The sequence below is a fragment of the Sinocyclocheilus grahami genome, unplaced genomic scaffold (genome assembly GCF_001515645.1).
Source record: "Sinocyclocheilus grahami isolate Dianchi unplaced genomic scaffold, SAMN03320097.WGS_v1.1 scaffold312.1, whole genome shotgun sequence".
Classification (NCBI taxonomy): domain Eukaryota; kingdom Metazoa; phylum Chordata; class Actinopteri; order Cypriniformes; family Cyprinidae; genus Sinocyclocheilus; species Sinocyclocheilus grahami.
In genome coordinates, this window is record NW_015505491.1 from 320,934 (window position 1) to 345,719 (window position 24,786).

A 24,786-nucleotide genomic window follows, 5' to 3' on the forward strand; every position below is an offset into this window, starting at 1 on the left:
AAACTGGTTATTGCACTTTGTTTTACTACTTTATCTCTTTTATTTTTGTATTTGTATTTTCTTTTCTGTGAATGCACATATGCATCTCTCTGTAAAATACTTTGTAAACACTTTTAAAAGGCGCTATATAAATAGAGCTTTAAACAATCAGACCTCCACAACTGACCGATGAAAATACTATGTGAAATCTAATTGGCTGAGCGGGAACTGAACCTGGAATTATTTTGACAATCAAAGATGAATCTTGAATTTATTTCCAGTTTAATAATATTTAGCAATGTTAATGAAATGTGGCTTATGTTAGAAATGGCTAGGAATTGGGTGCTTGGATGGTACTAACCTCTGTCCAACTGGTTGGTCTCTGAGCAATTTATCTAAAAACAACATATTATAGCCTATGGCTCTAAAGACTTCATATAAAAGATCAATGTTATGTCACAATATGTCAGATATTTAAAAAATTGCAATAAATTCTCAATTGGTATGATGGCAATAGTAACAATTCCCATCAAATCAACATCAAATGCAAAAATAGACATAAATAATGCAAGATATAACACAATAAATGTTTTGATAGAATCACTGTTTGGACATTTATTGGGAGTTTCTTTTTTTTTTTTTAATCCAGTGTTTGTTTTCAGTTCTGATTTTAGTTAGATTTTTTTTTCATGAAAACCCTATAGCTACACATTCAATGACACTCTCGAACAGTGAATATACAGTTATATGACAGTTACATGTAATTACATTGTCTGCAAATGCATTAAACCCACAGAATATAATGTAGTAATGTTATGACAAATATGAGAAATTCCTTATAGTGTTATATTTGGTCTCCACATCTTAAGTATAGAGAATAGTGCATCTGACCCGTATCTAAATCTGTCCTTAATCAGAAGATATAGATATATATATATATATTTCAATCCAAGTGCACAATAGGCTATATGACTACATGAACTTTAAGAATCATATAGGCCTACTTTTTTGTTTGTGTTTAGATAAATCACTCAGAGGGGTTTGACCAAAATGTTAAACTAGGTTATTTACAAATAATCCAAGCACCCGATTAATTTCTAATATTTGATTATTATGACTTATTATTATTATTATTATCATCATTATTATGACGCGAGTCAGGTTTTGTGTGAGAGCAAAGGAAATCCGCGTGCGAGCGGGGAGATTCGCGCTAGCGCATTATATGAATGTGCTTTCGCGCTACAATAATGCGCTCTCGACATTTGTCATTAAAATCACGCCATAGCTGGCAGGAAATTAATTAGCATTTTTAACAGCTCTTCTGCTGGTTTAAAATAATAATTGATATTAAACCATTAATATAATAATTGATACATTTGATTTTTGACTCTTTTCTTAGAAATGGTTTGAAATTTGAAAGGTTGAAATTTGAAATTTTATTTACTTTTATTTTTTATATATATATTTTTTTGAAAACCTGTATCTGAACTGTAAATCGTGCTTTTTACAGTCATTTTACCATTTAATATGTTACTATAGACATTGCCCCACCCCACTCATCTTAAAAAGTCTTAAAGGGGTCATATGATGCAATTTAAATTTTTCCTTTCTCTTTGGAGTGTTACAAACTCTTGGTGCATAAAGAAGATCTGTAAAGTTGCAAAGACTAAAGTCTCAAATCCAAAGAGATATTCTTTATAAAAGTTAAGAGTTAACCACGCCTACCTAAAACGGCTCGTTCTAACACGCCCCCACATATCTACATCACTATGTGAACACAACGTGTAAAAAGACAGTATAAGTCATTATAATCAGTAATTATGTCCCCACTGGATGCAACAAATGCCTCGTTTGTAATAGGTTTTAATGTTTTTGTCTCGTTGCTCCGGCCGGGACACGGCATCAACTCAGTATGGTGAGGAGCGTAACATTTCCATCACATGCTTGAGGTATACGGCCAATCACAACGCACTGGATAGCTGGCCAATCACAGCTCACCTCGCTTTTTCAGACCGATGAGCTTTGTAAAAATCAACGCGTTTCAAAAAGGCGGGGCATACAGGAGAAACAATAATGTACAGTATGTGGAAAATAATGTGTTTTTTTTACTTTAAACCACATAAACACATTTCATTACACCAAATAATGTTCTTTTTAGCAGCATCATATGACCCCTTTAAATTTGAGCTTAAAAATCATGCAGAAACTCTGTGTGCTATAAAATAAACACGATTACATAAACAAGGAAAACAATTCTAAATAAATATTACAAAGGTGTACAAAACTTATATTTTTGTGCAAAAGATAAACAATATTCCAGTTTTGGAGGCCATAATGTCAACCATTAAACACTGAACTGGAGGACTAGATACAAAAAGCAACAGTCTGAACACAAAGAGGTCTGAGACACCATTACTGCTTAAGTGGACCAAAAAAGGATCCGAGTCCTTTTTCAGGAAGTGTGATAGTGTGAACACAAAGAAAACTGGGTCCTTTTCACTTGGTCCACCTCTTGGTCCACTTAAAGGGGTCTGGGTTTGGTTCTTTTAAAGAGGACTCAAGTGTGAAAGCAGCGTTTGTGAGCACAGTGCTGTTTTGTGTACAGCATTACCGGGGAAACCGCTATTTTACCGCTCCAAAAGCAGCACCTAGTGGCAAAGAATGAATTTGCATCTTCATTCAGACCAACACGAAAAGAGCAACAAGTGGGTGGGCAATATGCTAATGTTTCATGTTGACGTCAAAATATTTATAAATCATGGTCCTATTTTTGTGCTGAATTTGATATGGATTTAAAAAGTGTGTTATATCAGAATAATCTATATTGCTTCAGCATGTTTAATTCATAGGGTCAGAGAGATGGTCAAACATGATAACTTAAAATTGTAAAAACTGGTTTTGGTGCAAAAACCTTGACTAACATCACAGTAGATTCAAGAGGGAAGAAAAAAAAACCTGTACAAAAGAACTCGAAAGGTGACTCTTCCGGAGCTCATTTGTGGCTAAATCCGATTGCGGCTTTTACATTAATAAAGTCATTATGATGGTCAAAAGATCAGAGCATTAACTGATGGAAGAACGAGCAGAGTGAACTGACTCACTAAAGAAGCTTAAATGAAGACCGAGATAGTGAGTGCAGCAAACGTCAAACTACTTTCACCTGCTGCAGTGGGAATTGACTGAATTGTAAAAGGATCAGAAGGTAAAAAGAAGGATTGTGTGTGTCGTCACCTTTCTGGCCTCCTCTAACTCCTGCTGTAGCTTGTCCTTCTCCAGGCCCAGTTCAGTGAGCTGCTCCAGAAGTCGACTATTTGCTCGATTTGACTCCTGCTCAGCAAGAAGTAGTCAAATCATTTTTATGAATGCTTGAAATACAAATGCTAAAATTCATATCTTACTTAACTACATTAATGAAAGGTTTTTAAAAACATTTTAATAATTTTTCATCAGAACAGACTTTCTCAATGTCCGAAACAATTGACTTTTAAGCAGTGGGTAAGGAAATATAATATTAACTAATAATTAGTGCTGTCAAATGATTAATCGCATCCAAAATAAAAGTTTTTGTTTACATAATATATATGTGTGCACCATGTATATTTATTATGTATATATAAATAATAGACACACATGCATGTATATATTTAAGAAAAATATGTTATATTTGTATATTAAATATATTTATATATAATATAAATTATAAAAACATATACATGTAAATATTTTCAAAATATATACTGTATGAGTGTGTATTTATATATACATAATAAATATACACAGTACACACACACACATATATTATGTAAACAAAAACTTTTATTTTAAATGCGATTAATCGTTTGACAGCACTACTAATAATATTACAGCCCAATGATTCTGGATAAAATACAGCATTTTATTTAGCAGACCAACACGAAAAGAGCAACAAGTGGGTGGGCAATATGCTAATGTTTCATGTTGACGTCAAAATATTTATAAATCATGGTCCTATTTTTGTGCTGAATTTGATATGGATTTAAAAAGTGTGTTATATCAGAATAATCTATATTGCTTCAGCATGTTTAATTCATAGGGTCAGAGAGATGGTCAAACATGATAACTTAAAATTGTAAAAACTGGTTTTGGTGCAAGAACCTTGACTAACATCACAGTAGATTCAAGAGGGAAGAAAAAAAAACCTGTACAAAAGAACTCGAAAGGTGACTCTTCCGGAGCTCATTTGTGGCTAAATCCGATTGCGGCTTTTACATTAATAAAGTCATTATGATGGTCAAAAGATCAGAGCATTAACTGATGGAAGAACGAGCAGAGTGAACTGACTCACTAAAGAAGCTTAAATGAAGACCGAGATAGTGAGTGCAGCAAAAAACCTTGACTAACATCACAGTAGATTCAAGAGGGAAGAAAAAAAAAACCTGTACAAAAGAACTCGAAAGGTGACTCTTCCGGAGCTCATTTGTGGCTAAATCCGATTGCGGCTTTTACATTAATAAAGTCATTATGATGGTCAAAAGATCAGAGCATTAACTGATGGAAGAACGAGCAGAGTGAACTGACTCACTAAAGAAGCTTAAATGAAGACCGAGATAGTGAGTGCAGCAAACGTCAAACTACTTTCACCTGCTGCAGTGGGAATTGACTGAATTGTAAAAGGATCAGAAGGTAAAAAGAAGGATTGTGTGTGTCGTCACCTTTCTGGCCTCCTCTAACTCCTGCTGTAGCTTGTCCTTCTCCAGGCCCAGTTCAGTGAGCTGCTCCAGAAGTCGACTATTTGCTCGATTTGACTCCTGCTCAGCAAGAAGTAGTCAAATCATTTTTATGAATGCTTGAAATACAAATGCTAAAATTCATATCTTACTTAACTACATTAATGAAAGGTTTTTAAAAACATTTTAATAATTTTTCATCAGAACAGACTTTCTCAATGTCCGAAACAATTGACTTTTAAGCAGTGGGTAAGGAAATATAATATTAACTAATAATTAGTGCTGTCAAATGATTAATCGCATCCAAAATAAAAGTTTTTGTTTACATAATATATATGTGTGCACCATGTATATTTATTATGTATATATAAATAATAGACACACATGCATGTATATATTTAAGAAAAATATGTTATATTTGTATATTAAATATATTTATATATAATATAAATTATAAAAACATATACATGTAAATATTTTCAAAATATATACTGTATGAGTGTGTATTTATATATACATAATAAATATACACAGTACACACACACACATATATTATGTAAACAAAAACTTTTATTTTAAATGCGATTAATCGTTTGACAGCACTACTAATAATATTACAGCCCAATGATTCTGGATAAAATACAGCATTTTATTTAGAAAATAAAAAGTTACAAATGCCTTTTAATTTGTTTTTTATAGTTAACAGGTGCCAAAATACCTGTAGCTGTGAGTTGAGATCATCTTTCTGCGCCAGGAAGCTCTCCTGCTCTGTGCATCTCTGCTGAAGCTCTGCATTTAGTGCCAGATTTTGCTCTCTCAGCAAATTCTGTTCCTGTGTCTTTACTGTTTGGATCTGTAAAAAACACACACAGTGTTTCAGATATATACCCCAAAGAACCCAGGACAACAGAATTAAGTCTTATTCAGTGTAAGCGAGAAAATGCCAACAGAAGACAAAAGAAGAATTATTAAGGAACAGAAAATACTAGAGAGCAGCTGAAAAATGCAATTCAGCACAGCGCTGAATACAATATAAATATAAATGTACCCATGGGTGCTTTCAAGCTAAATATAAACCTTCATGCATGATGTAATACACATATTTATGTATGAATGTGTGAACATACATACACGCATGCAAAAAGAAATAAGGCTAAACAAAAACACACATAGACATAAATATATTAATCACAGAAACTTTTTAAAACTGCAGCCTTAGTGTTCTTGGACTTTGGTCTCATATTTTATTCATGGTGTCAATTAAATTATTTATACGCATTTAAATATATTTAAATATTAATATTTAGGTATTGCTAACAAACAATAATGGGTTCGATTCCCAGGGAGTGCTTGTACTAATGTAAATATATACCTTAAATGCATTGTAAGTCATTCTGAAATAAATAAGCATAATTATTTTGGCTGGTGAGCAATAAACTAAAACAGTATTTAAATGTGCAGTTTTGAATTTCAGTTTTAAGTTATCACAGATACTTGCATTAAAGACACTAATCATACTGCGATTAGAAATTCATACAAAACAAGATTTTAAAACAAAAGGTAACACTTTATTTCAAGGTGTCCTTGTTACGTTGCATGTACATACTATTTTAATAACAATAAATTATGCATAATTACATGCAAGTAACCCTAATCCTAACGATATGTTAAATACATGTTGTTAATTAATATTACTCAGTACTAAAATGTATAATTACACTGTAACGACACCTTAAAAATAAAGTGTAACCCAAAACAATGCAACTTTATGAACCTCCATGAATTTCTTTTTAGATACTGACAATTTTTCAGAGAAGAAAGTAAAAGAAAATATGGCATCAAACAAACTGGTGTGAATTGGGAGTGATTTGTCCAAGTCTTCAGTTTTTAGTAGTAATATCGGCAGTGGCAATAAAGTTGATAAAAGTGACATTAGTATGCGTGTATGAACAGTCAATGGTGCAAAGAGCATGTGTGTTAGACCAAACGCAGTCATTGAGTGAAGATGATGATGCAGGAACTGGGGTTGATGAAGGTCGTGATGCTGTATCATGGTCAGGTACCTGTTCTAGGGCTGCTAGATTTGTCCTGAGAGCATCGTTCTCACTCAGCATGCCCTCCACCTGCTCCTGACTGACCGCGCTCTGACATGCTACCTGCAGCTCCGCCCAAACACAAAACCAGCCCACAAGACCCAGACAGAGACAGAGAAACCAAGAGAAAGAAAGACAAAAAAGCAGAAAGTAACACCAAATGAAGGAACAAAAGAATAAAGTACAATGAGAGGAAGAGGATATTAATCAAAAAGAAAATGAATGAATGAAATAAAAAGAATAAAATATGAAAAATATGAAAAGTTTGAAAATAAATGTAATAAAAATATGAAAAATAACGAATGAAAACAAATAAGGGAATAAACCAAAAACATATATATTTTTTATATTAAAAAAGAATGAAATAAATCAATGAAAAGGGAAAACATTTTGGGGAAAAAAACATGAACAAAAAAATAAAGAAGCAAAAAGAACAACAAAAACATGAAAAAAGAACGAAAGAAAAAAAACAGATGAGGAAATTAAGCAAAAATTAAATTAATGAAAAAATACAAAAACCATTTTGAAGAAATAATATATAATATATGAAAGAAATAAAAATTTCATATATAGAAACAAAAAAGCAAAAAGAATACATGGAAGGGAACATGTACAGAGAAAGAAGGAGATGTGATTGATGAATGAAGACATGTCCAGCGGCAGCGTGGGATTGTAGGGGAAGTGTTGAACACAAGAAGAATAAAGCCCGAGGGGGGGAATGAGAGCAAGAGATGATAAAGAAAGAACGCCCAAAACAAGTGAAAAGAAGAGAGAAGAAAACAGGCAGAGTTAGAAAATCCACATCAAACAGAAGAGACCCAGTCAAGCAGTTCTGAACGGAAAAACAGAACAGTGAGCATCTTCATCCTTATCTGCTTGCTGCTTAATTAAGATTTGTGACCTCACGAAGGAAGTGAAAGACATTTACGGTGGCAGGACCTGCAGTAGGGCCGACGGCAGTAAAAGAGCGGCCCTTCCCTCAGGGGCCCCGGCGGCGCGCGTGTGCCCCTAAGCCACCTGCACTGAGCCCCACTAATCCTTAATTACTCAGCTGATCCTGAGCACCATCCTCCATAAATGCTCAATTAAACAGGCTACTCTCTGGATAATTATAAACTTCACAAACTTCTCCTTAAGCACAAAGAGTTTGTTATCAGCAGAAAGACTGGTGTGTCTTCTGGTTCATATTAAAGGGATAGTTCAGCCACAAATTAATATTCAGTCACTGTTTACTCACACTTATGTTGCTCCAAACCTATTTGACTTAGTTTAACAAATGTTCTTAAAGCAAAAAGGAGACACTTTGAAGAATGTTTATAATAATATATATAAAAATAATAATTTTAAGTCTTCTAAATTCATAATCTTTTTAATTCATATTTGTTGACAATTTTGGTAAATGATGTAATGCTAACTTATTGACATTCATGAATATTCAAATACAGTGCACTGCAGGTTTAAAGTAGTTTGTCTTTAAAACAACCAACATACAAAAATATACATATATAATTAAATTAATAATAACTATAATAATAATAACAATTATATAATTTTTCAATGTAATGATAAATATACGATTAAAACCCTTTTTAAAAATGTCCATTAATATATTTTCTGCCAAAAAAATAAAAGTGATCTAATATCATTTAAAAACAGACATTCTATTAAAATGTGTTTACGACTCAAGAAATTCTTACATAAATCACAGATTGGTTTAGTTTGATATTACTCAAGAAGACTTGGAATTGAAGGATCCTTAGATCCTCACGTGTGTTGTGTTTTTATTTTAATGTTTTTTTTTTATTCATTTATAATCATTTATTCACATAATCATTAGTCATTCACATGGTTTATTATTTGATTATGATTTATTATTTGATTATTTGTATCATTCATTTTTATTGTTTATTCATTTATTATGTTTATTCATTTCATTTATTTATTTTTTTATTAATTTTTCCTTGCTTATGCATTTTCATTGTTGTTCAATCTCATGCTTGTGGGGTTTCATGAACTGTTTTGTCTGTATGAATAGAGATAGATAAGAGGGAATGTTTATGGAAACCCAAGGTTTATGGGATGTTGCTGTGAAGCAGTTTTGGTATAACAGTACATGTTGAATTTGTGCTGGTCAGACGAAGTTTGAATATTGAGACACACGCAACTAAGATTGTTAAATAAACAATATTTTACCATAATCACTTCGTCTCCTGCTTCTGCTCTTCTCTGGCTTTTCTCGGTCAACTTCTTGACTGACTTCAGAAGACTGTTAAACACTAGTTTTGGGTATTTTTGGATACCAGACAAGACTTGCTGTTAACAAGGTTTGGGTATCAGCAGCGCTGCTGGCTAGTTGTTCTGTTACTGGACAAACTGATATTTTCTGACGGGATCTGGCGTCCGGGGCTGGATCCTAATCATTATCTGGCGTGGAGACCTGATCTAACAGAATAAAGTACAAAAGTCCTATGGTGCTGTTTTGTTATTTTTGGAGCTCAAATACTTCTGTCCCCATTCACTTTCATTGTATTGAGAAAAAAAACCCAGGACAAACTTCTCCTGTCGAGTTTCACAAAAGAAAGAAAGTCATACAGGTTTGGAATAAAATGATGGTGAGTAAATGAGAACAGAGTTTTCCTTTCTGGTTGAACTGAATAAGTAACTTTAAGGGTGCTTTCACACTAGCACTTTTGGTGCGCACCCGGGTTCGATTGACGTCAGAGTTTGGTACGTTTGGATGATGTGAACACGGTCTTCCGAACTCAGGTGCACACCCACGAACCGTACCCGAGTCCGCTTAAAAGGGGTGGTCTGGAGTACGATTCAAGTGAACTCCGGTACGTTTCGCTGCTGATGTGAACGCAATCGTACCAAATCACGGAAGTGAACGGCTATTAATGACATATTATTTGATAAAAATGTGTGTTTGTGTGTGCTTCACTCACTTTCCTGACGAGCGTGACTGACGCGCTGCAAGCAGAGAGCTGTATATCTCATTTCTGTTCGCCTTCAAAGTTATTTAGAGCATTTACAGTACATTTGTAAGGCAGACGTAAGTGCCATTATGTACTGAAGCTTTGGAAACAAAACCAACGGTTCAAAAACATAAATATAAAATTGAAGAGAGCAATGCTACGCATTTTGCCGTCTTTTCCTGCGCCATCGTCCCTAAGCAACGGGGTAAACAGCTGCTGGCTTGGTGACGCAAACAAACTGTGGTTCGGACCCAAATAATATAATGTGAACACAGTCCAGCGGGGGCAGGGGGAGGGAGGAGCAATCGAACTCTGGTTCGGACCAAGCAATCGAACCAAGTGTGAAAGCACCCTAAGACAAAAAAAAAGAGCTTTCTAAGCAAAGCTAAACTGCATTTTACAACAACACTGAAAACGATAACAGCTAAATAATCACAAAACCGCATACTGCCATTTAAAAAAAAAGTAAAATTTTCATTATTTGATTTTTTAAGTGGAACAATAAAAACATAATTGTGTTCCACGCTGATAACAACACCCACATGAGCCTTTTACGGTTTATTTAATTGAATCTGTAGGACCTACAAAAAAAGAGCTTTCTAAGCAAAGCTAAACTGCATTTTACAACAACACTGAAAACGATAACAGCTAAATAATCACAAAACCGCATACTGCCATTTAAAAAAAAAGTAAAATTTTCATTATTTGATTTTTTTAAGTGGAACAATAAAAACATAATTGTGTTCCACGCTGATAACAACACCCACATGAGCCTTTTACGGTTTATTTAATTGAATCTGTAGGACCTATTATCATTAAAATCGTACTCAATTTATGCAGATTAATTGCTTGCTCTCTTTCATTTATAAACCTGTTAGTAAACAGCAAACCAGCAGATGTGGAAATTGCAGATTCATTCTCTGGAGATGCACTAACGTCCATCTGTGATGGAATACACATTAAAAGAAATGCTAAATGAACATTTTAACCAACTATTAATCTTCTGTATTCTTCCTATTAGTGCCTTTGGCAATGTTTGGAATGGAACATAATCTGCAGTATGTACTGTATACAGCACTGTATACTATACAGTATGCAACATTAAAACATATTAAATGTAGTTGCATGACCACACTACACTAATTTGTTTAATTCAGTGACCGGTGTCCAGAATATTTCACATTTTTAACCAATCTTGTGCACTACCTGATCTTTGAGCGCATGGATGGCCATCTCATGCTCTTTCTGTTTACTCTGCAACTGCTCCTTCAGTTCAGTGACGTTCTGAAATCACACACAGGCAGAAAGATTCAATGCATTTTTAGTATGACAGTGATGGATGCAGCAGTGTGTCTACGGTCCATTAATCTCTGCAGATGTGCCTCAGTGCCAGAGTCTGATCCTGAAGCACTGACTGCAGTCTTTAGCCCACTCCCAAGGGTTTGCAAATGTTTATCATCCCTTAGTGGAAATCAATCGATCGCTCTGCGAGATGTTCAACAAATGGGTTTCAATATTAGGGAATTTGGCAGGGTGGGCCTGAGCAGATCTCACCTGGTTGGCGGCCATTAAATCGGTCTGCAATTTCTGCACACGAAGGTTTATGGATTTGAGCTCCTCCTCTTTCCTCTGTTGGATCTCATCAATTTTAGTCCTGTGGAAACAAATGCATCATATGCTATAAGGGGTTTGATGTGACTAATGTGCGGTAGGGTCTATTTCCAGGCCGTTTTTGAATACCGAAATAAAACGGCAAATTCAGCAGGAAAAACATTACGGGGGAGTGTAAATTACATCATGGGAACACATGTAATATAGAGATGGAGGTGGGTTCCAGAAGTAAAATGGCATTAAAAACTTCACAGAAAAATAAGACAAACTAACCGTGAGTTATAAATTATGTTTGTACATACAGAAGCCATAACAGTGATTTCAGCTGCATTTTTTAAATCGAATGTGCTTCAAAGAATAGTTTACCCAAAAATGAAAACTGACCAAAAATACCCTCTGGCCATCGTAGATGTAGATGAGTTTCTTCATTGGAACAGACTTGAAGAAATTTAGCATTATTCGCTTGCTCACCAATGGATCCTCTGCAGTGAATGGGTGCCGTCAGAATCGTATTTTGGCCAGAAATGGTAGTTTAAAGTTAAAACACCTTAATGATGGATTTGTTACTTACAAACACTCAGCTTTTCACTTCACAAGATGTTAATTGATGGACTGGAGTTGTGTGGATTATTACGAAGTTTTGAAACAGCTGTTTGGACTCTCATTCTGACGGCACCCATTCACTACAGAGGATCCATTGGTGAGCAAGTGATGTAATGCTACATTTCTCCAAATCTGTTCTAATGAAGAAACAAACTCATCTTCATCTCGTATGACCTAAGGGTGAGGGTGAGCTGAGGTATTTTTAAGTGGACTACTCCTTTAACGGATACAAACATGTATGATCCGTTCTGAGAGTGCAGAAAGAGTTGGATTTACATTTATTTATTTTGCAGATGCTTTATCCAAAGCGGCTCAGTTTTAGCAAATTGCCACTGAAATTTGCAACATTCAGAGGTATCATACACTCCTCAATTTAGTGCCCTGAAGATAGAAGGTCATCCACAGTCCTGATTCAAAATCCACCAATCAGGTTTATAGGCAAGTAGTTTGTTTGCTTTGTTTTTCATTTCGAATGAAATGTTAAAAATGGCTATTTATCTTCAGGTTCAAGCCTTATATCTCTCCATTGAGAAAATAAATGGGAAATACATTTCGAGAACCTAGGCTGCTAAAAACTCCCTGTTGAGCTTTATCACAAAATAACTGCACTGCTGTGTTTGTCTTTCTCACCTGCTGTCATTGTAAAGTGCTTCCTTTTCAACTTGTAGCCGCTGGAAGCTGTAAGAGAAGCATAAAGAGCCCTAAAAAAAAAACTCATACAGCAGTGATAAATAACAGGCAGCATCTCCTGATCAGGGAAAACAGGCCCGTGTTGACCAGAGGGATGTGGACCGGAGGCAGTCTGTGCTGATACAGCAGTCTACAGTGAGTGCCAGCACAACAAGTTCACGTTCAGACTCATTACTCTGAAACGGAGACTGTCGCTAAGCCACAGCTGAGTTACCACGGCACCTAGAAGGGAACACTAAGGGGTGATGTAATCACACGGAGAGTTCTGATTGGCTGAGAGCCACTGTGCAGAGAAAGAGGACTCAAGTTAAATGGAGGATTGAAAGTAATTTATCTTGTGCTTGAGGAGGTAAATGTGTTCAAATGTAACACCATCCATTAATACTGTCTTTAACTTTCATTTTTCCATATTTCAGCAGGTTTTGTGTGAAATCACTCCATCACCGTCTTCCTCAATTTATCACTGCAAGCTGTAGTCTTGCACAGGTTTAAAGGTGCACTCAGTTATCTCCCATTAACTTTTCTTTACCCCTAAAGAAATGAATATTTCTTTTAAAAACTAAGTGTAAGCTGATGCACACTCACATGGCTGACTTTGCTATGAATAGCACATTTCTGCCACAGCTTGTCTTTTGCTGTGCTCATGTCTCTAGATCATGTCAACGGTCACGTTGGCTAGCACAACATACACAGCATAAACCAAAAACTGAGTGCACCTTTAGGAAATGAAAAGTACCATAAAAATAAGGTGAAGATCTAAATAAACAAATATTTTGACAACTGAAAATAGGCATGCGTGTCTCTGAATTGAATAAGTTAATTTTGGGCCATAAAGAAAAGTTGTTCACACTTTATTTTAAGGTCCAATTCTTGCTATTAACAAACCATTGACTACGACTTTGCCTCAAAGTCCTAATTTGCTGCTCATTAATAGTAAGCAAGGTAGCTGTTAAATTTAGGTATAGAGTAGGATTAGGGATGTAGAATATGGTCATATGCTTTATAATAGGGTGACCATACGTGCCATTTTCCCAGGACGCGTCCTGGCCAGGATTTCTATATTGCCTAAAATATCTAGGTTTTGGCTTTGTTTGCGTGTGCAGACCGATCGTTGTATGGTTCCTTATGCTTTCAAAATGCTCTCGAGGTATTTTGATGTCATACACCGATCGGTCTGCACACGCAAACAAAGCCAAAACCTAGATATTTTAGGCAATATAGAAATCCTGGCCAGGACGCGTCCTGGGAAAATGGCACGTATGGTCACCCTACTTTATAAGTACTAATAAACAGCCAATATTTTAATAATAGGTATACTAATAAGTAACTAGTTAACAGTGAGAATTGGTCCCTATAAGTGTTACTGAAAAGTTTCATACTATGTTGGGTGAAAAGTATATGCACTTCAACTGGACAGTTCACCGATAAATGAAACAATACCCTAGTGTTGTTCTAATGCCTTATGACCTTCTTTCTTTTTCAGACCATGAAAGGATAAATGCAAAAAAGTCCTGTTTGCACTTGTCCAGTGAACAGCAACTAGCCTCAAGCCTTAAAGAAAAATATTCAAAAGTATCATAGAATGATCACAATCGACTCGCTTATCCAAGTCCTCTGAGGGCTAACGATAGTGTTGATAAAATGAATAGAACTGAAATTTAAATTATTATTTAGCGAAAGTCCTGACCTTGGCCATTGGTCTTTCTGTGCGAGACTGTGCATTCATGAGACTGTATTAATGCAGAAGTTTATTTCAGCAAAAGCCCACCAGCGCAGCATTTCAGGAAATCAAGGTTAATCAAAATGAAACACACAGCTCCTAGAAAAATTATGCAGATACTTTCTTCTCTGAGGTGAATATCTCTTTAGTGTTCTGGATTTGTTCTCATGAGCTCACAGTTGTGCACAGCAGACCAATGACCAAGATCAGTATTTTCACTAAATAATAGCTTAAATCAAAAATGTAACAGCCTTATCATATGCCTCCAAAACACTTGGAAAATATGGCATAGGTCAAATGGGACCACTCTGTGATACTTTTGCTTCCTTTTCTGCTTGAAGCTGGTCGCTATTCATTGCGATTCAATGGATGTAAGCAAGCAGGACGTGTTTTTTAGTTCTCATTTTGTGGTCTGAAAAAGAAATAAGGTCATTAGAACACCAGGGCGAGGAAATAATTACTTAATTTTCATTTTTAAGTTAACTATCCCTGTAATATGAAAGAGCTTGAACATATAATATTAAAAAAAGCATAAAAGCAACTTACCTCTCTTGTTTTTTCTTCAACTTATCAGACAACTAAAAAAAAAACATGGCATTACCACTGGCATTTTTATCATTGAGCACACATGCTGAAAAACACGTGACACTTACTTTAGCATGTTCTTCTTGTAGTTTTGTGATTTCTGCCTGCTTGGACATCTGAAAATGAAAATAAATACATTACAACAAGAAAAGTCTTTTGTATGGGGTTAAAATATGAATAAGCATAACAATAAAAAATATACAATCTGGTATTTGAAAAAGTGAATCAATCAGAATCAAACTAAAAGATAAATTAACTGAAAATACAATATTTAATGTAGTAATTGAAAATACAAAAATGTACGACAAAATTAAAAAGAGTTATTTTTAATAAGCAAATTATCTATCAACCCTAGAAAACATTACAAATATTTAAACCTGCAAAATGCCAGTTTAATCATAGATATGAAAGTATTCTCTGGAGCAAGGTGAGCATGAAGGTGTCCAAAATTAGCACCCATGGCGCGGGTAAAAATACACACTCATCAGCAAAATGAATCCTAGCATTTTGTCCTTTTGTCTGTTTCCTGCTGTCCTGGGTATTTAGAGGGCAAAACTGATGTTTTTACCTCTAGTGTCTGGAGTTGTTCCCTCAGTAAGCATTTCTCCTCCATTTCCGTTTGAAGCTTTAATGCCACCTCTGAAACCCAGCGTTAACAGATATTAATGCACATGACCTCTACAATATCTTGAGTTTGAGAAGTGTTCAACTGATGCTCAGTCAAAGTCAAACCATTGTGCTGCTATTCGAAGATCCAAAACAAAACCTTCCCTGGTTCTACTCGGTTAACTCCTCAGTGAGTTTGATAAGGTCACAACTTTAAAAGGAAGTTGTCAGAAAGATGTACTCACCGCTCAGTTCATTATCTCGCTGTTCCGGTTTGACGCTTTGCACTTCGGCCTAGAGAACACAGCCGGAGACAAAAAAAACACAAATGAACAAACCTCTTTTTCACAAAAGCTTTTAACAGCAGGTTTGGTTTCTACAAAGCGGCTCCATATATATATATATATATATAAAACCCCAGTAAATACAGAAATTAGTGGATGTTGAAAGGAAAGCAATTTATGAAAGCTGACTATGTATATGGAAACAAATCAACCCCATTTACATCATTAATAAATGTTCCTGGACTTGTTGTGAATGATTCATAAGTGCAAGTTATTCTAAAGTTTTCTTAATGTTTTATTAGACTTTCTCACTAGACTATTGCGTGTGCGTGTCACATCTTATGCACATCTATGTTGCATTTTTAGAATGCTGTGCAAAGTTAAAAGTTGTTGAAAAAAAAATCATCTCAAGATGCACAGACCCTTAAAACAGATTTTCTGCTGACTTAAAGGGTTAGTTCACCCAAAAATAAAAATTAGCCCATAAATTACTCACCCTCAAGTCATCCTAGGTGTATATGACTTTCTTCTTTCAGACGAATCCAGTCGGAGTTATATTAAAAATTGTCTTTGATCTTTCAAGCTGTTTCATGGCACTCAGCGGGTGTTGCATGCATCAGTCTAAAAGAAGTTAAATAAAATGTGCCCATTCGTAAAAAAAAAAAAAAAAAGTGTCTCACACGGCTCCAGGGGGTGAGCAAAGGCCTCCTGTAGCAAATCAATGCGTTTTTGTAAGAAAAATATCCATATTCAAAACTTAATGTACACTGGAAGCAGTTCCGGGCTGATGACGTAAGAGTTCAGCGTTGCGCATGCGCCGGTGAGTCTCGTGAAAACCAACGTTTGTTAACTGGAGCAAAGGAAGCAAAGTTTCCTTACTTTAGCAAAGGAAAACCAGTCTCCTCTTGGCTTATATCGAAATCCTCCAACATTCTTCTTTACAAATAATAATAATAATAATAATAATTAATTACATTTATATAGCGCTTTTCTAGGCACCCAAAGCGCTTTTACATTGTCAGGGGGGTATCTCCTCATCCACCACCACAAATCCTCGTTTTGTACTTTTAATTAGTGACCGCTGTTTTGTTTTGATCTCTCCCCTGCGCTTCCGCGTGCGTCACTTCTGAGAGTCGCATGCGCAACGCTGACCTCATACGTCATCAGCCCGGAACTGCTTCCAGTGTACAACAGTGAGCACAAGCTACATTAAAGTGATTATTACGTTTTGAATATGGATATTTTTCTTACAAAAACGCATGGATTCGCTACAGAAGGCCTTTGTTCACCCCCCGGAGCCGTGTGAGACACTTTATTTTAATGGATGGGCGCATTTTATTTAACTGCTTTTGGACTGATGCATGCAACACCCGCTGAGTGCCATGAAACAGCTTGAAAGATCAAAGACAAATTTTAATATAACTCTGGATTCGTCTGAAAGAAGAAAGTCATATACACCTAGGATGACTTGAGGGTGAGTAATTTATGGGCTAATTTAAATTTTTGGGTGAACTAACCCTTTGAGGCAAGTACATCAGGCTGGGAAATAATATTAACCACTAACATCATAACCTACCATCCAATCAGGATAAAATCAAGTCCCATTCTACATTATTTACCGCTGGATATTCTGTTTCAATTTCAAGAAATTTCACATATTATGGTATTGGGAATGTTTAAAAAAAATAATAATTGACAAACTATATAAAGAATAACCCATTAGCTGCAGCCATCATTTGATCAAATTTGGTAATGCTAATGAATGGGGTGTGGTAGTCAAACACTAGACTCCAGTTCACTGTCCTTATATTCCCTTACTGGGCTGATCTCACAGAAAAAGCTGATGGTGGTGTCTCTGCTGTGTCTGGCCACAGTTCATCCAGCAGCTGTAAACCCTGCATTAAACATGACCTCTGAGAACTCCAGCAAACTCCTCGTAATAAAGAGTGCAGCACTGCGTAGCTGAATAATTGATTTACTCTGAAACTCTACTGTTAGGATACTCTGTCTGAGTAAACTAACTTGTTTACATTGACTGAAACTGGTATTTTTAGAAAGTCCACCTGTTCACCAAACACATAAAACCAGGAGATGCATGACAATCACACTCGATTGCAGTATAGATGGCTTCATCGATTGTCATCTGAGAGTTCTGATATTCCTGCACATGGTGTAATTATTATACCAGCAGAAGCTGCAGTCATTTCATTACATTGGTTCTTTCACTCTGAACCTCCACTGTATGATACAGCAACCCAACCCTGGTGAGACTGAAACCCATTATCTGTTACCTGATCAATCTGATCATTTCCTGGGGCCGAAGGGTCATCACTATGACCGCTGGCATCTGATTGGACACCATTAGTGCCGGCCGATCCATCGATGAGTGCTGCTTTTCCATCATTAACATCTGCACATTCTTGAAGAGCTGTATAGATGCCCAGAGAATACTATAATCAAGCTCACTTCTGAATTCTTAGACTAAATTGTTTGTAAGGAAAAATAGATCAGGACTATATGGATAAGCTTCTCTCACCTTTTAATTTCTTCTGCAGGGCGGAGTTTTCAGCCTGCAGACGGAGGAGTTCAGCATCCACTGGACCAGAGGCAGGGCTGGAGGCGGGTCCTTCCAGCCCTTGACCCTCCCTCAGTCTCCGATTCTCTAATTCTAACTGCTCGATCTGGGAACATAACTAAAACATAGGGCAAAACATCAGAAAAATTATGTAAAAACTCATTTGATTTTGGTGTGACAACATATAATGGGCACAAAGGCGTGTACTGTCTTTGTGTTCAACAAAAAATGACATCATCTGTAATGTGCAACTTTTGTTCTAGCGCTTATAGTACTGTTCAAAAGTTTGAGGTAAGATTTTATTATTATTATTTTTTTTTTTTTTAATTATGTTTATTCAGGAAGAACACATTCAATTGCTAAAGTGAGATAAAAGACATTTATAATATAATGTTTCTATTTCAAATAAATTCTGTCCTACTGAACTTTCTATTCAATATTTTAAAACTACTATTTTAAAATATTCAAATGATTTCTGAAGGATTGAGTGATGCTGGATACTGGAGTAATGGCTACTGAAAATTCAGTTGTCATTACAAGAATAAATCACATTTTAAAAATATATTCAAATAGAAAACAGTTAAAATTGTAAAGAAATATATATATTTCAAAATATTACGGTTATGCCTTTTGATTTCTAGTATACTTGTGCATAAAGTGACTGAGTTCACATGCTCATGGTCATGACAGGGGTTAAATATTGTGTGTGTGCTCAGCACCTTGGACAGCTCTTGCATGAGAGTGCTGTTCTGGAGTCTGAAGTCATCTTCCTGACTGTGTAACTTGCCCTGAAGCATTTTATTCTCACTGAGTAAGGCATCTACCTCCTGAACGTGAGAGAATAATACAGCATGGTTACCAGACAGAGATTTTTCCCATACCACTCAGGATATCATATAATTACATTTGTATTAATAGCAATTAATGTTAGAAAAAAAACAACACTAATATAAGGAGAAATCTCACCTGTGCTTTCTTGCTCTTGTTCAAAGCCTGAGGATGAAAACGAAAACGAAAATATTATCTAAACTAAATTGTTAACTAAAATAGAATCAATCATAAAATACCACCAACAGATTTTGTTTCTTCATCAGAACAGATTTGGAATAATTTAGCATTACATCACTTGCTCACAAATTAATCCTCTGCAGTGAATGGGTGCCGTCAGAACGAGAGTCCTAAAAGCATCACAATAATTTACAAGTAATCCACACAACTCCAGTCCGCTTCCTCCAGCAAAAATGCCCATCCCCTATTGTCCTCCCACATCAAAATATTAATTAATATAACATTACCAACAGTTTTAAGTTACAAACATCTTTATGATGGATTTGTTTCTTACAAACACACAGCTTTTCACTTCTTGAGACATTAATTGATGGACTGGATTTGTGTGGATTATTTTGATGTTTTTATCAGCTGTTTGGACTCTCATTCTGACGGCACCCATTCACTGCAGAGGATCCACTGATGAGTAAGTGATGTAATGATAAATCTCTCCAAATCTGTTCTGATGAACAAACAAGCTCATCTACATCTTAGATGGCCTGAGGGTGAGTACTTTTTTTTTTTTTAGCAAATGTTAATTTTTGGTTGAACTATTGCTTTAAAGATGAACTGTGCAAAACTAGTATGACCAAACAGAACTACTTTTAGCAAACTGCTTCACAGTGCCAATTCATACAGACTTCTGAGTGGTTTGGCAGTGCTGAGTCACGAACACAATGTATTAGATTGTCTTACAACATGACCAGTGCAAGACTAGTGGCCATGCATGCAAACTGTCTAGTTCACTGTAGGAAAGTAAGAAAAAGAAACACTAGGAGAAAAAAATGGAACAGACCAGAACAGTCAATTACTCCCAGCCCATTAAAACAGAAGGCAAGAAAACAGCACACAAAGCAAATTCTCAAGGCCAGCAGTAAAGCTTGACCTCTATCTCATGGCAATGACCTGCTGAAAAACCAAGGAAAGCCACTACCTTCTGCGCTTTGACATAGTCTTTCTCCAGGTTCGAGGTCTTCTGACGGACACTGTTGAGCTCTGTAACACAGAATAAATAAAGTTACAAAATGACTAAAAACAAAACCCTAAACTCACTTTATACAATGATACACAAATACATGCATTTATGACTTTTGACAAACAGCTGCACAAGCCGAAACTGCTGGTGCATATTGTTAATAATTAGCAGGACTATATAAAATAATACAAGTCAACATAATAGCCTGCATACTTGAAAGAGTTTTCTCAGAAAGTTCACTGATAAACAGGGTAGGATTGAAAAGTCATTCATAAGGTCTTAAGACGGTGAGTTGGTTAATATAACATCTAACTTTACTGACCAATAAGGAGATTTCATAACTGTAAACAATAAGTAAGCTAGCGCTGAAAAGTTTCCATACACTTTGCAGTTCTTATTCTGTTTTTGCATTTCATAACTATCAAAGTTAATTCCATAATTCTGGAATTCTGTTATATTATTATTCCACAATTTCACTTAGTACATGAATCCAGGAACTGCGTACAAAATTAATCAGGGACAAAATATTAACAAATAAATAATCAAATTTCAATTAAAAAAATTTCTGAAAATGAAACATCTTAAAATGTCTGAATTTATATACAGGTGCATCTCAAAAAATTTGATTATCGTGAAAAAGTTATATTTTTTTCAAATTTTCATATATTCTAGATTCATTGCATGTAAAGTAAAACATTTCAAAAGTTTTTTGTTTTAATTTTGATGATTAGAGCTTACAGCTCAGGACAGTCAAAAATTCAGTATCTCAAAATATTAGACTATTTCCTAAGATCAATCAAAAAAGGATTTGTAAAACAGAAAAGTTCAAGTTCTTTAAAGTATGTTCATTTATGCACTCAATACTTGGTCGGGGCTCCTTTAGCACAAATTCCAGCATCAGTGAGGTGTGGCATGGAAGCGATCAGCCTGTGGCACTGCTGAGGCACTATTGAGCCTTCAGCTCGTCTGGATTGTTGGATTGACTGTTTCTCATCTTTCTCTTGAAAAGAAAAGGTTCAGGTTAGGCATGTTGGCTGGCCAATCAAGCACAGTAATATCACGGTCAGCAAACCACTTGGAAGTGGTTTTGGCACTGTGGGCAGGTGCTAAAGTCCTGCTGGAAAAGGAAATCAGCTTGACAGTATTCTCGAGCTTGCGTCATCCCTGTTGCTTGTGCACCATTCCTACCTAATTTCTTCCTTCCAGTCAACTTTGAATTGAATATGCTTTGATACAGCACTCTGTGAACAGCCACCCCTTTCAGTAATGACCTTCTGTGACTTACCCTCTTTGTGGATGGTGTCAATGATTGTCTTCTGGACCATTGCCAAGTCAGCATTCTTCCCCATTATTGTGGTTTCAAAGAACAAGAGATACCCGGAATTTATACTGTAAGGATGGTCATTTAATTAAACTCAAATGTAAATATTCTAATATTTTGAGATTCTGGATTTTTGCCTTTCATGAGCTGTAAGCTCTAATCATCAAAATTAAAACAAAAATGTTTTAAATGTTTTACTTCACATGTAATGAATATAGAATATATGAAAGTTTCACTTTTTGAAATAAGTTACCAAACAAAATGAACTTTTTCATGCGATGCACCTGTATATACGTATATATACGCACACACAAACATTACCAGCTTTCATTTATTTTTATTTCAGTTATAGTTTTAGTCATTTTAGTACTTGAACTTAAACTTCTTTCACAGGACACTGCAACGCTTGCATTAATGAAACTCAAATGTAAATATTCGAATATTTTGAGATACTGAATTTTTGACTTTCATGAGCTGTAAGCTCTAATCATCAAAATTAAAACAAAACAAAAAACTTTTGAAATGTTTTACTTTACATGTAATGAATCTAGAATATATGAAAGTTTTTTCTTCAATATCTTTTTCAAGATATTCTAATTTTTTGAGATGCACCTGTATCTAAATCTTAAAATATTCAGTTAGAAGAATATGCTCAAGTTGATGTCAATAATTGAACACCACATTTGCATGTTCATGGTTCACTGATGACATGGTCACATGACATGCATTTAAATACATTTAAAAAAAATTTATATATTAATAATACAATACAAACTTTGTTTTAAAATAATTTATTCATTTTAAGTTTACACAGGATTGACGTTTATAAACAAACATGAATTCACTGATGTATTTTACGCTTCTGTAAATATTTAGTCACATTTTCCCACTAAGTTCAATATTTATAAGTTCATAACTAGACCAAGTTCTGAGTTACACACAACTGGTGCAACCGGCCCCAGGCCCTCAGACAACTCAGTTTTAACTGACAGAATTAGAACATCTATCTTTATACATCTTCCCCCAATGCGCATTCAATTATGAAATAAATTAGTAAATTTCATTGTGCTCTCAGTTACCAATAGGAGAGTTACTCTCACAACTTTTAGACAGAATCTACAGAATTCAACAGATTCTATATCCAAAATAAGCAGAGAAAATGTAAAGTTCAATGGAATAGGTGCGATAAGACATCTGATTTTTAATAACAACAAATTACAGTCTGTCGTGTTAACGACGCAAACAAGTTGGCCAGTGTTTTGAATAAGTAAAAGGTTTAGGTTTACATTCTCTACTCACCTGCTGTATTTTTCCGCAGCTCATCAGAGAGTTGGTAGTTCTGTGTTCTCAGCTCCAAGAGCTGAGCCTGATGAAGCACATTAAAAGATCAATTAATATAGCAAAACATACTATTTGAGGTAACAAGGTATTTGATATACATATTATTGATTTCTGTAAACCAGAAATAATAACCACCTAGACAACAAATCATCACACAGTCTCTTTTTATGTTATGAATCATGTTAAAACGGCTGTTTACAATGAATTAAGAGTTTATTCACGTAATGGAAACATTTAATTAAAGAGTCGGGTTGCTAACTATTTAATAGCCTAGCACTCACACGAAATACGTTTAAAGAACTAAATGTATAACGTACAAACCCTTTTAATGTGTAGAAAAGCAATAATATCAGCTGTTTGGTGTGCTAACGGTACTAATGGTTAGTAATTACAGGTTAGCCAGCTAACATTGTTATTTTATGTCACAAACTCGCCATATAGCGGCGATATTCCATGTCATTTCAACAAACCATGTCATTTTAATAGCGTAACGATTACATACATTAATGGAAAACATCGTAATTGTCCATTAAAATCATTTTTCGGCCTTATAACAATTAGCTTGCAGGCTAACGGCTACAGCTAACAGAGTCCCAATCCGCTCAGATGGACATCAACTTCAGCTATAAAATAGACCCGTTTGCACATATTCTCAACCGAAATGACTTCGAAGCGAGTTAAAGATCTCGTATGTGCAATACAGGTTGTATCCGATGTCAAATCCAAGCGCAAATAGAGAGATTTGTACCTGCATACGGTGGAACTCCTCTTCTGACAGTGCTTGCGCCATCTTCAATACAGTAAAACACTGCTGGACAGAATACAAACTCTCTCTGTCTGCTATTACTGTGTTTTCTGTCAACCTTGTATTTGCAAATTAACTGTCATCCTGATAAGATGAAGAAGGTTAAAGCTGCAGCTTTCTGATGCCCCCCAGCTAAACGCTTTGGCTTGCTGACAGAAACCCCGCTATGTGTAATGTCTGCACTTGTCCTGTAGATGGCGCACTAACACAATATATTCACTACTGTAGTTGTTGTGACACGTGACATGGGCTGTGGCTCAAAAACCTAGTGAGCTGACTGCCTAGACGGCACCTGTGGGGCCCTATGCTCATTTGTCCAAAATGAGTTGCAGATACAGATGGAGCATTCACCACAGACACAACCCATTCATATAACATGTGCATGTATTAAAAGCAATAGCAGTTTTTTTTAGTGTTCCAATGTGACCTAGTTATATTATCTAAAAAAACAACTTCTTAACATTTTGTGTGACAGATTGACATTTTCATGGTTGTGAGTGAAAAGGAAGCGGGAAAGCATATATGACTTCTTACTGTTGTAGGAGGAGATAAAAGGAACACATGATACACTCTGATAAGGTTTATAAGTCAATGAACTTTATTGTATCTGTAGAATAAACATCAGTAACTCTGGAAACATCTGAGTGTCACATGAGTTAGCCATTTTTACCAGTCAATAATTCTGTAATTTGATTTAAAATGGCATGAGGATTCATGCTGTTTGTGAACATCATAATTTTTTTAAGTAGTTGTTAAATATCTTAGCAAAACAAGCAACATATAAAAAGCAATAAAAATAACTTTGTTTTATATTTCTATTACAAATAAATGCTTTCCACACTAACTAGCAAGAATATTTAAGCAGCACA

At 35.4% G+C, this 24,786-nt stretch overlaps 1 protein-coding gene across 1 annotated transcript in view; it reads right to left on the bottom strand.

Moving 5' to 3' along the window:
- The window catches only part of LOC107601744 (GRIP1-associated protein 1-like), a 65,797-nt gene extending 41,715 nt beyond the window's left edge, over positions 1-24,082 (bottom strand). Inside the window, exons 1-17 of the mRNA XM_016294029.1 lie at positions 23,861-24,082; positions 23,071-23,137; positions 20,409-20,470; positions 19,394-19,420; positions 19,147-19,254; positions 18,389-18,545; positions 18,144-18,280; positions 15,814-15,862; positions 15,531-15,601; positions 15,031-15,078; positions 14,924-14,955; positions 12,598-12,645; positions 11,308-11,407; positions 10,960-11,037; positions 6,749-6,841; positions 5,404-5,538; positions 4,671-4,766 (exon numbers count right to left, since the gene is read on the bottom strand). Coding sequence (XP_016149515.1) covers positions 4,671-4,766; positions 5,404-5,538; positions 6,749-6,841; positions 10,960-11,037; positions 11,308-11,407; positions 12,598-12,645; positions 14,924-14,955; positions 15,031-15,078; positions 15,531-15,601; positions 15,814-15,862; positions 18,144-18,280; positions 18,389-18,545; positions 19,147-19,254; positions 19,394-19,420; positions 20,409-20,470; positions 23,071-23,137; positions 23,861-23,902 — 1,350 coding nt within the window. The 5' untranslated portion in view covers positions 23,903-24,082. The remainder of the gene's footprint in view (positions 1-4,670; positions 4,767-5,403; positions 5,539-6,748; positions 6,842-10,959; positions 11,038-11,307; positions 11,408-12,597; positions 12,646-14,923; positions 14,956-15,030; positions 15,079-15,530; positions 15,602-15,813; positions 15,863-18,143; positions 18,281-18,388; positions 18,546-19,146; positions 19,255-19,393; positions 19,421-20,408; positions 20,471-23,070; positions 23,138-23,860) is intronic.
- Between the last annotated feature and the right edge of the window lie 704 nt (positions 24,083-24,786).